Source organism: Convolutriloba macropyga, chromosome 1, assembly GCF_964194025.1.
Source record: "Convolutriloba macropyga chromosome 1, txConMacr16.3, whole genome shotgun sequence".
In the NCBI taxonomy this organism is placed as follows: domain Eukaryota; kingdom Metazoa; phylum Xenacoelomorpha; order Acoela; family Convolutidae; genus Convolutriloba; species Convolutriloba macropyga.
Genome location: NC_134468.1, coordinates 86845753 through 86861650, shown reverse-complemented (window position 1 = coordinate 86861650; position 15898 = coordinate 86845753). Strand labels below are relative to the sequence as shown.

General features: G+C 36.6%; 2 protein-coding genes across 2 annotated transcripts in view; both read right to left on the bottom strand.

The window, feature by feature from the left end:
- The window catches only part of LOC142353597 (lactosylceramide 4-alpha-galactosyltransferase-like), a 28342-nt gene extending 26624 nt beyond the window's left edge, over positions 1 to 1718 (bottom strand). The window contains exon 1 of the mRNA XM_075405916.1: positions 1447 to 1718. Within this exon, the coding sequence (XP_075262031.1) occupies positions 1447 to 1718 (272 nt within the window). The remainder of the gene's footprint in view (positions 1 to 1446) is intronic.
- Positions 1719 to 6653: 4935 nt separating this feature from the next.
- LOC142352680 (uncharacterized) lies at positions 6654 to 14920 on the bottom strand. Its single transcript, XM_075404879.1, has 4 exons — positions 14725 to 14920; positions 12314 to 12663; positions 9235 to 9407; positions 6654 to 6960 (listed from the first exon to the last, which is right to left on the bottom strand). The coding sequence occupies exons 1-4, from the start codon at positions 14899 to 14901 to the stop codon at positions 6767 to 6769; spliced, it is 894 nt and encodes a 297-aa protein (XP_075260994.1). The 5' UTR covers positions 14902 to 14920; the 3' UTR covers positions 6654 to 6766.
- Between the last annotated feature and the right edge of the window lie 978 nt (positions 14921 to 15898).

Here is a 15898-nt window from a genome sequence, read left to right as displayed (position 1 = left end):
GTTCTGCAAAATGCTCTGAATTAGTTCTGATGTTGACTGGGTCAGTACGGGAAGCAACAGTTACTAGTTTTACCCAAAAAAAAATCAAGTGAACATGGTACCACGATTAACGGGAAAACTAACTGTTCTGGATTTTTAACGCTAATAAGTTATGACAACTTCAGTTATCCGCTGCCCCCATTCCAGCTCCGGGACTACACCTATCTTCCAATGAGTTCCGTGTTGCTCTCAAATATCGACTGGGTGTAAAATTGTACGAGAACGAGCGAAAATGTCCTTTTTGTAAATCTGGGACTCTAGATGTAATGGGCGACCATGCGGTGTCATGCCATGGTCGCGGTGATATGATCTCTCGTCATGATCGTATATGAGACAAAATTATATCAGTTTGCTCGGGAGCTCTTTTGTCACCCATCTCTGAACAGAAAAGTTTACTACCCGACAATAACTCCAGACCGGGCGATATCTTCTTACCTGTTTGGAATAATGGTCTACCAGCAGCTTTAGACGTTACCGTCGCTTCTCCCTTGCAGTCAAGCCTCATTATAAATGCGTCGGAGAAGAGTGGTTTCGCTCTGTCAGCTGCTGAGAACAGGAAGTACGAACAGTACGCCCAGAATTGTATTGAAGTCGGAATTCAATTCATTCCTTTGGCTTTCGAAACATTTGGAGGATTTTCAGAGACAGTTCGTAAGACCCTCAAACGAATCGCTACTCTGGCTGATAACAGTCTGTGTTACAGCAATTCGGGGGTCTGCAATCATGCTCCTTGCAAGGGATGCAGGATTATAGACACATATGAAACGGGAGCAGATCTTTGAATCGTTGTTGCAGAAATTAAGAGGCGAGTCGGCATTGAATAGTGTGTCATCCATGAGCGGGGACAATCTATAGTGATAAGTTTTTGACTCACCCAATGAGCGGGGAGCCCAAATTTAATGAATTATCATACTAGTTGTACCTCAGTGGCGGGTGAAATGTGATTGTTCAGAACAGGAAGTTTTACCTAAAACAGTTTTTCCAAAAAGGAAACTATTTTGATTGCATGATTGATTGCATGGGTTGAACTGATAACAATGATCGTTGATCGTTTATGAACCAAGATTTTCTAATTTCGTGAATTAATTATGCCGATTTAAAAAAAAAACTTCGGTTTATCTTAGTTCAAATAATACTCAGGTTAAACTTGGGTTTCCAATTCTACTTTTCGAATGAAATAAAGCCGTCTGTGTTTCAGCTCTTCGTGATTTGTTTTAAACTTCTGAAAATAATTTTTTCATATTCTGTTAATAGAAAACACAACTAGAAGTTTGTTTTCAAGACAGTAATATTAAAATGGGGCAAGGAAACATTCTTATTCTCTTCTCAATTCCCTCCACAGGGGTTTGTTCAAACAGTCTTGTAAAATTGAGGGTGTAGAAATGGACATTTTTGTAATTGTGATACAGTTCACACATAGACTTCCTTTTGTTCAGATCAATTTGGGTGGATTTGAAGAGGAGGTGGATTCTGCCAATCTGAGAGTGGAGGGCGGCAGATTCCACCGAGCACACTTGTCTTCCACTCAAACCTCTCGCTCCCGATGTCTCCAGGAAAAACAGCTGTTGCCCGCCCAGTGAATTCCCATTCTCATTTTCAAAGTAGGGCAGATTAATTGTAACATTGCACGGATCGGTTTTCAATTGGCCGTATCCGAAAGTTTTCAAGCTTTTGTTCATAATATTTTCGGTTTTTCCCAAGTTGGAAAAAGATCTACGCGATTGGTTAGAGGTCAGAATCGAAAAAAATATCATCACAAGTCCCGCAATAATAATATCAAACCAATTTTTTACCTCGAAGATTTTCGAACGTCTAGCCATTATACGATTAATTATGTAATTAAAAAGGAAATTAAAAAATATTGGTGGATTTTAAAAGAACTTTTTGGAGTCGAAGCGAAACTTAGTGGGTGATAATAACCAGATTTAAAAAGGTGTGGATTTTTCTAAATAAATTCAAGAACTGTTTTTGAAATTCTATGATTGATAAACTAGACTTAAAAAGCAAAAAAAAAAAACGGGAAAGGAACATGGATTATCTCAGAGGTCCATATCATATGTAATAACGTACTTATAACTTTACATAATTGATAAAGTTGCGCAAATGTCAGCCGCTGTGTTGGTATATCTTTGCATTTAATGATAAATAGCGTGATGTCAAAACTTTTTGGCTGCTAAATGATTCACTGCTTGAATAACTTTCAATTTCTCCATAATTCTGTCTATACAACTTTGCAATATTTTTCAATTTTGTCTTTCTTCGCGCAGAAAATGGCAAACCTAAAAATGCTGTTATATTAATGCACAATCGGTGATGCTTCAGACTTGTGACTAGACGAAAGTTGGTTCCTGGGGCCTCTGGACAAGAATAATGATACATCGTTACTCTTATCCAGTCAACCCAGGAACCAACAATAGTGATCATGAGTCAAGGCCAAATTTGAGCCGAAATTTTATGATTTGCAGACCTGTAATGCATCACTGTAATTTTCAGTTTAAAAATTTGCTCCAATGCTCACATTTTTTTTCGAAAAAATGGCCAAAACTGTGCTTTGGAGATCTAAACGGGGGGGGGGGGCTAATTCGTTTACAAAAAAAAAACAAATCTACAAATCTTGACTCGAATCAAAAAAAGTTTTGTAAACCCGATGTATACTTATATAAAATTTGGTAGCTAGAGCTCAGGATGTTTAAGTATCATCTTATGACCATATTTGTTTTTCTATGTTTGTTTATCGAGCAGAGCTTCTTTCCTTAGCTATAATCAGAGTTTATCAAAAAGCGATGCACTTGGTTCTGTTCTCTTTCTTCATATTTTTTCTGGTAAGGAAAAATTAGTCTGCAAAAATTTTTTTTTGCCATGAACTCCAAACTCCCATCACAAACTCTCATTTTTTTTATTGCTACCGAATTTTAGGGTTGACTCAAAACAAAGTTTTACCAAAAAGTGTTAATAAGCAAATTATAAAGCAAAATTTTAAAGCTATTTTAAAATCAATTCGTTTTTAACTAAACAGAAAGTATTCTGTTTTTAACAAAATTTTTTTCAAGTCATGTCAGGTTTTGTTTATAATCAGCGGAGAATAAAGTTGTTTGCGGACAAGGAGATTGAAATGAAAACCATTCAAACAAAAACTTAAACACGCACGCCTCAAAAAACTTTATGTGAGTTTTCACGTTCTGCATTATGTATTTACGCTCAAACTTTATAAGTTATGCATTTTAGTGTCACCAATGGGATATGATTCAGTCAGTTTTATCGAAGGATTTCAATTTTAGGCGTCTATTAAAAAAGAAGTAAACGAGGAAGCCCTCTAAAACCTACCCCTGACTAAAAATTCACTCAGAATAGTACCGTCTAAGCCAAATTTTTAATTTTTCATATTTGTGCTTCCTATGAACTGTCAAAAATTGACAGTGCTTAAAGAGTTGATAACCCATCATCCGTGCTATGGTACCTAACCACAGTCATGGTGCTGTCACTTGCCCTACGGTGTGAGGACAACCACCGTTCAGGTATTAGAAAGATTTTTTTGGTGGATAAACTGAACAGAACAAACTATTCAGCCGGTTTGCTGGTTTTCAATCAACTTTTTAGCACGTGCTGTATCAAACGCGTGTACATACAATCAACAGCTCTGATTTTGTTATCCTAATCCAAATATTGCGACAATATTGCGACAAAATTTCAAGACAAACTCATTCTCTAACTTATCAAACTTGAAATCAACAACAACAATTCCAATTAAATGGAAACCTCTGAGTTTGACAATTTTGTGTTACATTAAAGTCAACAAAGGAAGAACGAAGCTCATATATCAAAGTTTCGTTTATATTAAAAAAAGAGGAAGTCAAAAATTCTACTAGTTGTGAGTGAGAATTATGAAGAAACAAAGCACAATGTAAGCACCAAATTCGGACACTTAATGCCCAAGTTATTTGGCAATCGTCCTATCAACCTACGCACGCACGCAACTCCACGCTAAATGAGGTTACAGAATTAACAACCTGATTAAAGAAGACGCAATTGAACAAGAAAGTGTTTTAATTCAACACACTCTGTCCAACAATGTTCTAATCCCCATTGCCGAATGCGCAATTAAGATGCGTACAATTTCGCGCACCAAAAGACGTATCCGCCATATTAAACAACAACAAAAGGATCTGGGCCAATTCCAAAACCGACGACTTTGAAATCCCCGAGATATACTTAACTACGAAAAAAAGCGATGAGTTCCTCTTTGAAAACAGAAATGTTCAGCAGTAGGAAAAAAGGTTTCTGGTCTTTGGATCCAAATACAATTTGCAATTGCTCAACGAAAACAAAGAATGGTTTGCTGATGGAACTCTCAAAAGCTGTCCTGGCAGCTGCTATCCATTTTTTACTGTGCATGGCCTCGACAATAGAAAACAGTCCCATGCATATATGCTCTGATGCCATACAAAAAAAAACAGGACACAAGTGGCATTTTGGGAAAACTTAAAAGAAAGTGTATCACACACCAACACACTAAAAATGGACTTTGAGTCTGCCTCAATAATGCTGCAACGGAAGCCTTCCCCAATACCAAAGTTGTTCGATGTTTTTTTTTGTTTCTTTCAATCTTCATATAGAAAAGTAGTTGAGCTGGGCTTCACTGTCAAATATTTTAACTTAAGCATCTGTATGTTTGCAGCAGTTGAGTTTTCAGCCCCGAACACAATGAATCGTGGTTCAAAATCGCTCAAAATCTTCATCCCACAAAGTGGAACGTGTATCATCGAACGATTGAGCATCTACAGAGAATCAACAACGCAACAAAAGGTTTTCATAGAGGTTTTGAATCGATGCTGCAAGTCAACAATGTTTGGAGATTTTTGGAGACAATACACAGACAACAAGCGCTTCGTGAGTTTACCGTGGCAAAAAAAAGGTGGAAGCAGGTAGTTAAAGAAAAGGAGAACCATGGCAGAATAAAATGAATTGTTTGTGCTGCGCTCGAATATCAACCATTAGAATATTTGCGAGCAATTACTTCAAACTTGTCATTTTGAGAAACCGTTTCAATCTTTTGCTTTTCATCTGTGTAATTGTGTTAGAATATAATTCGTTTATTTATTCAATTAATTTAATTTGATTGAAATTACATTTCTTTGACAGTCAAGTGGGTGTTTATTTCCATGGGTTTTTTCGCGGGGGAATTCTTTCGGTGGGTTTTTTTCCTATATAACTTTGTGTGGAGGTTTTTTTCCGTGGTTTTTTTTCCGAAACTGAGTTATTTCTGTCTTTTCTTGCGAGCAAATTTAACTAGTGCAAGTTTAATTTTAGAACAAAAGAACGACTGAGTGACTGAAATGAATAATTATTTATTTTTAGAGTCTTCAATAGGAACAGACTGTGAGAATAAAAAGAAATCAATATTCAAATTGTGATTAACTTCACTTGTGCTAAAATGAGATTGCACTAAGAAACAATTTTTGAATAGTAGAAAAAAAGATTTAAAAAGGACAAAATGAACATTAAGTTAGGTTGCTAGCCAATTGATCCAAGCTAAAGAGTAAACTATATCCATTAAATGTCTGAATGGAGCTCGGGGAACACTGCCAAACGTTTCTCAGTCAATATTTTTCGAAACTTTTTAGCTCATTTATTTGACGGGGTGCAAAATATGTCTGCGTTAAAGTTGATCTTTTTTCCTTTAACACATCGCGAGTTCATTTGTTATTCGTTTCTTCAACAATACCTAAATAAGGGTTGCTGGCAAAAAATCAGAACTGTTTTCTCTAAGTGACAACTAACTATGACTAAACAATTTTTTCGTTGTAATTGATCCATTGTAAAAGAGGCTTTATGAAGCGCTAAGTTTTGGTCAGCAAACATCATCTAATTTGGTCACAAGCACACAATTGACTAAAATCCGATTAAACAATGATTTTGATCATTCATTTTTCTTCTGACTTTGGCTTCAGAGTTTCACCGCTTTCCTTTCAACCACAGAAATTTGAAGAAATAATTACGCACACAATTGGATCTTCAACAAATTTCTCTATTGGTCAGCCCTCTGATTGGGCGAGAATTTGATATGATCGTCAAAATGTCCTCACTGATTGGTTAGCGTTATTTAAAAACTCCCCTAAGATTGCGCAAATTTAATTTCAAAAATATCGAAGCTCATACGGCCCTGGCTAGGAGCGCTGTCGTGTTTCCCCGAATTAAGACTACAGATTAAGAATGAGCTAATTTGTGCAAACAACCGACAATTCTTCAAAGAGCATGTGTTTCAATGTACTCATAATATGGATGTAATTTTTGGTCCCATCTCTTATTGGACTTGGAAATAAAATCGGATTAAGAGAATAATTGAGAGTAAAAGTAAAAATTGAATTTCAAAAACTGTCACTGAACGTCAAAATTTCTACAAAGAGCGCTGTAAAGCCTTGGCCGATTTCAAATTTATGCCATCATAGACTCGGTGCAATATTTAGTTTGCCATAACAGCTTGTTTTTTGTGATTCTGGGAGTTTGTGGAATTTTAAATTAAATTCCCCCTATGCTGGCGATTTGTAATCTGAAACCCGAAATTCATCGAACTAAAAAGAAAACGCAGGTTTTATGTCATCGAAAAGATTGTGCTTATCAACTTTATTGCAGTCAACATTATAATGATTCATTTATTAATTTAATATTCGTGCATGTATCAGTTTATATATTTTTCCGTAATATTTTCAGTATCAGTTTATTAAAATCATTATTTCAGTTCACTTCTATCTTTGCATTCGCAGCTGCATTTGCGTCGTGAACAGACACCCTTCATCACACATCCGGTCTCTTTGGCTATTCTTTTGACCTCTGGTGTCTGGTTCCTGTTGCATTTCACAGTGCACTCCGCATTTCTGTTACAGTGCAAACTTATCCGACTGGTTTTGGGATAAATGACCATATCTTGTACGACGGGCAACTGATTTTACACTATTTAGTCAATAACGGATACTTAATCTTGCTAAAAGTAGCAGCGCTATTCAAGTAATTTATTTACTTTTTCACAAGATTGGTGTGAATGGACTTCTCAATTTCAGTGATCTATAGCGTAATAATTGGATCGTTTGTAACTTCTTTCAATTTTTTTCTGGTTCTTAGTATGGTTAGTAAAAAAACATGCAACCAAATATCGCTTAGTATGGTTACTAAGAATCATATGACTTAGTATGATTACCAAGATTCTTTTGTTTTGTTCAACCCGGCCATTAATATTACGAGGGACATTTTTGCTTTTGTTTTGAAGGTTTTCTTAAGGTAGGTTTTCTTATTATTTCGGTATAACCGCGACGAATAATCTTAGTAATCGCGCACTAAGATCATCAATTTTTCCATAAAAGACATTTAAAATTTCTGAGTATGATCTAGCAACGTTTGACCTAGCAAGATCCATACATGCTCTGTGGATTACTATTATCAGTATTGTCATAAAATACTCTTTATTATGATTGAGACATCGTTACCAAGAAATGAGTAAAACAGTGACAAAAGCGAGTAAATGCACTAGAACAAAACGTACGTTTTGATGTGTAATGTTAGAGTGGTTTAAATGTGAGCTAGATGACGTCACTGAGAAACTGTGTCATTGGCCACGAACCGCGTAGTAGGTCGAGCTGTAAGTCAAAATTTATGGGTGGTTTTTAAAGAGTCACGTGACCTTGCTTGAAACACGAACTTGCAACTTTGAAATCTTGCACTTTACCTAAGAAAATAAGGCCTAGCAGATTTTGACGATACAGAAATCTGGCATTTGAAAATTGCAGTTAAGTGTTTCATGTATAGGAAACGTAACTCTGACGAAATAACTGAGAAAGCGGTTCGAGTTTTTACCAGAGCTTCAAAGTGACTTTGGCAGAGTCACATAACCTTTTTAAAACACGCATTGTGCAAGTTAACTCAAAAACACTTCACCTGCAAAATTGATTACAGTTTTTAGTTGCGAAAAGAATAAAACTTTGAGGATCTACATCCCCCCACCCAATTAGTGCTCATAGTTACATCTACGCACAATAACTGAACTCTAATGCCAGCAAGCTATACATCATATTGGATGTCAGGTTGTAAGTGTTTTTTGGGGGTAACAAATAGATGCTAATTTTAGCGGAAAACAGGAAAATCTTTTTTGCAGACAATCAGCTTTTTTCTTTTCCTTATGAAACTCTTTTGATGAACCATTTATGAATTTTTGACTTTTTGACTTTTGAATCATTTTGGGATTTTTTTTCGTGCTCCCCAAGCATAGAGGGTGCACAATATTTGCAACCCCCAGACACATTTTTTAAAATTATGATTCACCTTATAATAGCACAAGCTATGTATCTGGGGTAATATAATGTACTGGCGGGTGGTGCACAAACGGAAGAGATCACATTTCCTTTCTTTTCTGTTTGTGCCCCCTGCCAGTACGCTATGCTCCCCCAGTTACAGAGCATGTGCTTTTACATAGTAAATCATCATGTAAGAATATGGCACGTGCGTCTGGGGGGTGCAAATAATATTCACCCACTAAGCTGGGGCACAATCCAAAAAGACCCCCATTTCTGTTATATGTATGTATTGCATTTTATCCAATTGTCTTTGTTTTTTTTTCAAATAAAAAGGGTTTGTTTTCCTAATTAAAGGATGACAGGCGAGGATGCAACACTTGCAAAAAACGACCTGTGAAAAACTTCAATGGCTGATAAAATTCAGGAGAAGATTGCATGAAATGAAAAAAGATTTAGATCCTGAATTCTATGAAACTTTGATCGACGGATCTTTTCCGTTTTTGCCCCCCCATATGTTATTCATCCCCCAGTTAGAGAGAACGTGCCATTTCATAGTGAATCATTGTTAAAGTGTAGCACGTGGTTCGGGGGCGCACATAATATGCATTCACTAAGCGGGGGTGGTGATACAAACGGAAAATATCCCAATTGACACGTATTTATTTAGAGGGGCTCTATGTAACAACTGTATATTCAATTTCAAGTGAGAAGCACGTTTTTGTGTTTGAGTACTTTAAGATCTGTCACTGTATAATGGAAGGTCTGGCATTCTAAAGTCTAGCATTGTTAAGATCTAGTAGCATTCTAAAACTTGCACGTGCGTGTTTTAAGCTTCTTTCTAAGCATTTCAAATCTTGAATAAAATTTCACTGCTCTGAAAGAAAAGAAAACTGGAAAACCGGAAAACAGTTGCCTGGCAATTTTTGTCCAGGGTAGAAATAGTGATGGCCCATGTAGGAGGATAGGAAGGAGGGATCAGCATAACGACCGTAGTAGGGCCACTTGTCAATATCCATACCAATATCGTCATCATCGTAATAGTACCTCCGATATCGATCACCCTCTCCGTCGTCATCGTTGTAATACCTCCACCACAGTGCAGAGACGTACCAGAAGGAATATGGGTGCATTAACTCAAGGAACCCTAGTTTTAATTAGGTGTACATTTTGTGAGGTTTGCAATAAATCCATTGAATGGGATCTATTCTGTTTCGCCCCCCACCCGCAGTGTTTTTTATGACCCACAGTTACACATTATATCTTGTTAAATAGCATGTTACTATGTAAGAAAATAGCACGTGCGCCTGGGGGTCATAAAAGATTTATGGTCTTTAAGCTGGGGGGGGGGGCAGAATAGATCCTCCTCTTGTTACTTCATTAAAACGGTAATTATTCTCACTTTCTTAGAAAAAAGCGAGATTTTTATCCTAACCCATTTTTGCTTAAACATTTTTGAATTTCCTTGAGGGTTATTTATCCATTGTATTCCAAGCTCATTACTGCTACAATTTCACTGCAAACAATACAATTTTTGCTTGGCATTTCAAAACTACCCTATAAACTTTTATATGTTGAAACATTTTGGAGAAATAAATGTTTGGTTAAATTTCGTAGTCATTCTATAGCTTTGATCATCAAGAGAAGACTTTTCCCATTTGCTTAGAATAAATTTTACTGCTAATTTTGCATTTGGTTTAAAAAATTTAGAGAGTAAAGTTTTACTTTAATGTTTTTAAAATAAAAAGGACGTAAATTGATGAAATCTTGGTTCACAAGTGATAATTGATAATATAATCAGTTAAGCTCCAACCAGTTGAAATCACTCTCGTTACCTTCTCGGAGAAATCGTTAAAGTTATTTATCCTGTTCTCGCACCCACTCCTGTTCTGCATCAAAAACTCAACAGTATTGACTGTCCACGCTTATTGGGCACAATATGTTTCAACAAAGTTTCCATTCTTAAGGGCAGGATAAGATTTCAATGGCCTGCTCTTGTTCCATATCTGCTATACTCTTGCTATTCTTGCAATCAAGGTGATGGCAGACACAAAAACAGCTGCCACAGAGACTGGTTGAGATAGCCGTCCAAAAACTAGAGAAAACACAGCAGCCTCTGAACATCTCTTTTGGCCAAAATGGCGATTTGGTTGAGGAACTTACGAACTGACTCTGAAAATCCTCCATCGACTAGGCCAAAGGAATAAACAGAAATTTATTTTCATTGCCCGTACATTTGTGAGCGTACAGTTCGTGCTATTTTCCCTCAGCAGCCGACAGAGCAAAACCACATTTCTCGATCGCATTTTCTATAAAATTGGTTAACAAGTGAGAAGTGACGGTAATATCCAAAGCTAATGGCTGTCCCGCATTTCATACAGGTAAAAATATGTCGCCCGTTCTTGATTTGTCGGGTACTAAACTTTTATCTTGACAGGTGGATGACAAATGTGCTCGACGATGATTACGAGCAATCATATCATCCCAAAAATCACATGACACAGAACAATCGGCCATTACGTCGAGAGTCGCAGATTTACAAAAAGGACAATTTGTCTCAATCTGCGTTTTTGTACACTATGACACCAAGTTAGTATTTAATGCCAGCACATAATTCCTTTGGAGATAAATTTAACCTCCGAGCAGGATTGAAGTATGCTGAGAATCGATTAACTGATTGAGTCAGAGAAAGTGATAGCAAACCAGCCTTTTTGCTTGTGAAAATTTGATTTCGCAAAAAGTTCGCATAAGCTGAGATATCACGATTTTCTTGAAGTTTTCTTTTAGAGGACTGCGTGATCGTAATTTTGCTTCAGCCAACTAATTCATCATTTTACCAAAATTGGTTATCCTAATTTGATTTTTGACCTGTAGGAGTTTCTACCAGAAGGGAGGATCAGAAAACAGAACCGACAAACGCAGATTTAAGTTGATTAGCTGGTCTTCAGTTTCCAACTCAGGTCTTGCTGATTGGAAAGCAGGAATGATCTCATAAAGAAGTTGACACCAGAGCTCCTTAACTTTCTGTAAGCTTTTTGTGCTGAACCGAATCAATTTTTTGACGGATTATTTCATAAAGTCCGATAAAAAGTTGCATTGCATGGAGTAGACCATTTTGGCTTCACCTGGGCAACATCGCTTATTAACAAATAGAAAACACATTAAAAATTGTCTTCGAAAGCTCCATTTTCGAGAAGTTCTTTTAATTTTGTTTAAATTATTTCGATACAAAAGGTGAAACAAAAGCATGAGATCCTATAGTTTCTGCCAAGTATGCAATTCCTGCTAGGTTGTTCTTCGTGATCAAACAATCAATTCTGTCCATGCCTTCAATTGACCACAGCTCGCGGTTATCTTTCCAGATTTCCAAACCAATGTTTGTTCCATATGGTTATAGAGGTTATCATTTTACAGAGTTCAAATGCGAAACCTACAATAATGCGCCATCAATACATTAGCACTGTTTGGAAAAATTTGATGTTTTGATGTTGTTTTGAATTTTGCAGACCAGCCGGCCACGAAAAACGACGGCCACGGCCACACTTTTGTTGTGTTGGTAATTTGGGCTTTGATTGCTTCCTATAGCTTGCTTGGGCAGTGATTAGAGCTAATTAATTAAAAATCGCCTCCCCGAGTTTTATAAATACGTTTTTTAACGAAAAATTAGGTATGGACCAGACCGAATACACTAAAAACAAGAATGAGGCAGAAGGAAACGATCGGGTTCGGGTATGAGTCAAATTGGAGCAGACTAACATTTGCTATGGACCAGACCAAGCGAGCCTGACTCAGGTACCCCCCCCCCCACTCACCGGTACCCCCACTCTTCGGTACCTGCACGGACCCCCCCACTCCCCCTCTGTCCGCGAAACAAGTTTGTGTGTTTCACATCTGTTTTGGGTCGCAAACCTGATGCCGTGTGCTACAAACCATACAAGTGCACCCGCAATACCCCTATTGATAAATCTTTGCACTGTCATGTTTGATTAAGACACCTTTCATCATCGTAAGGGTATCGCTGATTGTGACCCCATCGCTCATCGTCATAATACCTGTCATTGTGACCCCAGTGGTCATGGAAACGAAACCTCTGATCACGACCCGGGTGATCATCGTAATGATACCTGTCATCGTGTCCCAAAGGGTCAAAGAAACGAAACCTCTGATCAGGACCCGCTTGATCGTCATAATGATCTCTCGGAGCTTGACCATTGTTGTAATTCCTATCAAAGTGATCTCTGTCTTCATTGTCAGGAAAGAATCTTTGGGCTATTTCGTCGTAATAGTTCTCTTGTTCGTTCATGTAGTGGTCGTCATAGTGATGAGGGTTGTTTTGATCAAGGCCAGAAAACGGAGTGAGGTGCTACTTAAACCTATTAAAAATGATCAAATAGCAACTTCTTCTTATCTTTGTAAATTTAGACCCCTTTTAAAATAAGCAAAATTTTTGGAGAGATGATCAAAAAAAAACAATTTTGTTAAGAAAATAGTTCGATTTAAAGAAGTTTTTATTTGAAGCTGTTCTAAAAACATCTAAAATTTATCTAAAAAGTTTGAAATTTATGAGGAAAATATTGATAGAAAACTCTACCTCGGCAGTTTTGTGGCCAATGGTGACGCGAATCATTGTGCAACACAGAATAAAAATCTCCTCTAGAAAAATTCTAAAGTTAGTGATATAAAATTTTCCTTAAAGATTTCCATTCGGAACTATAACATTTGACTGAAAGATTTATTAATTGGCCATCAATTAATGGTGTCAATCAAAAACAAGCGATTAAAAGATCGGAAAACAGTAAGATTGAAAGCTTGTTATCTTTGTCTTTTCTTTTGTCCTTTCCAATAATTTTACCTGAACACTACAACTGATGCAATGCCTATAGAGGTCAATTAATATGTGCAATCTTGCTTTTAGGGTTTTGTGAACAATTAACTGTTCTTCATTTTTATTGTTCACATTTTCCGCTTGCTTGTGCTAATTTTTTGCCAATTTGCTAAAAAATATGTTGAAATTTATAACGATGGTGTTGTTGGCTTTACCTCTAAAACCGAATATTTGCTAAATTTTTCAAATTTCATCGCGTTTTCCATCAAAAAGGACATGGAATGAGCTTCTTTAGTCCACATTGTTTAAATTTGCCAAATTAACACGCCTGAAACTACTGACACAATCGTCATTAGCTTCATAGAATGCTAGTTATACTTGTGGATCCTTTGAAGATGTTTTTGATTTAAATTTTCGCCGGTTTCTTGCTAATTTAACTCGATATTTAAGTAACCCGCATCATGCAATTTTGTATTTTTAATATATTGACTTTTTTGTCAAAGCTAATGCACGAACGGCAATAGCAAGACTGTTTTTGGTTTAATCGATGTTTCTTAATGTCCCAAAACGAGTTCGAATTGTTATCAGTCGATATTTCTTAAAATATTTTCTCATTTTTTTACGTTAATTACAGAACGGAACAATTCAAACCAAGGCGTAATAATGGCAAATCTAATTGGTTTCCTAAGGAGCTTTAAGGAAAACTATTTGTTTTTTTGTCGAAAGCTTTTGGTAGTTTTTACTTTTGATAGTTTTTACTTTTAAAAATACATATGCTCAAAATAAACAAAGTATTATTGAGCTTTGCAAGTTTTTTTTTACTTTTTTGTTCAACTTGTGGCTTGAGGTCTGCAACGAGAGATCGCATCGTGGGTCTAATGGATTAAAATTTATTATTTAATGTGGTTTTTTGTTTTAAGTATTGGTTTTACTTATGTGCATGGCTTATAGTTTCAACGGTTTCGATACCGGTTTTTCAAATTAAGATTATTTGTTTTTTTTTATTTTTACATAGTGAATTTTTGTGTAATGACACGTGCTCTGTGACAAGAGGGGTCATAACGTACTGGGGGCACAAATGGAAAAGATCCAAAAAATCATGTTATTACCAATCTGTACCCCTACCCATTACATATTATGCATCCCCAGTGACCGAGAACGTGCCATTAAATACTATACCATTATGTAAAAATATGGCACGTGCGTCTTGGGGCGTAAAAAAAGTAAAAAAAAATATGAACCCATTAAGCCGGGGGGGGACATAAACGGAATAGATCTAAAAAAATTATACAGAATCTAAACCTTGCCATTTGATTTTTCTTCACATTTGCCATTTGATTTTTCTATTTGCAAATTGATCTTTCTTGTCAAACGGCTGAAGGATCCCCCCCACCCCCAGTACATTATGCATCCCACAGATACAAAGGACATGTCATTCCACACAAAACTTTTAAGTAGAAAATACGTGCTATTAAGGTTGTGGGGGGGGGGGGGGTTGCAAGATGGGGGCAGAAAAGTAAAAATAACGGCAGCGATTGATGAACCAGGTAAACCCTATTTTTGTACCTAATTTACCTCACCCCGGTGATCCTCCTCGAACCTGTCGTTATGCATGTACCCAAGTAATTGATGAGCCATGAGGGTAAAAGTTAACAATACGAGTAAAAGGTCGCCACTTTTAACAGTAACCATTGTTCGAGTCAACAATTTGCAATTTAAATAATTAAACGAAGTAACTAAAACGCAAACTTCAAGCATCTCATTGGGTTAGAAGTTAGTGAACTATTTTAAATGGCAGCATGACCTTCATATAGCATGTTTACTTATCATAACCACTAAAACCAGTTTAACTGCCCATTTATTGACAGTCAGAATCTGATGGGAACAAGGAGCTGAAACATTATTCTACGTTTTGTTTTGAAGTATGAGCACCTTGGGAGGCACACACGGAAAACATCTTATTTGTTGGATCTGTCCCGACAGGGCCCCAACCGCCAAGCCCCCCCCCCCCGCCCAGAACCCCAGAACGTTATGCTCGTTATGGGGGGGGGGGTGCAAATAATATGCACTCACTAGTCTTGGGGGATGTGTTACAAATTTGCAAACGACCCCATTTTATGAGGTAACGGAACGTTTCAGAGACACTTGTTCCAAAAATCTCTGCTGAATTTCCAACACTCTTATATCTATGCGGAATGAAAAGGGCTCAATTTGTTATAACTTGATTTCAGAAAATTCTGTAATAACCAGTTATATTTGTTCTTGTCATTTTTTTGTTCCGACCCCAACTTTAGTGGGGATGGAGGAACTATATACTCAACTTTTTTTTGTTCAGACAATTTTGGCCGATCGATATATTCATCGTAGAGTTTTGAGTTGTATCATTAAAAAGCACGTACATCCTAGAATATGGAATTAGAAAGATTTTTTCGAATATCTTTTTACTGGGAGTTATGCAGGTTTAAATATATGTGAATATTCGACAGTTTTTATTCACATTTTCAGTAATTTTTCAGTAAGTTTGGCACAATTTTGATAATATAATTTAAAATAAGTTAAAAATTTTAACGGTAGAGTGTTATTGTTACCATTAGAGATAGAAGAGCGCTGCTGACTTGTCTGATTCAAGTTTTTCGGCTAAAAATTTTGATTTCAGACTCTTTTCATCAAAAATCGAACAAAATATGCTTTTTTGGTCTACTTTGTTAAAGTTTGCCAGACACAGTGACCTAAAAATCTTGAGAGACTACCTAAT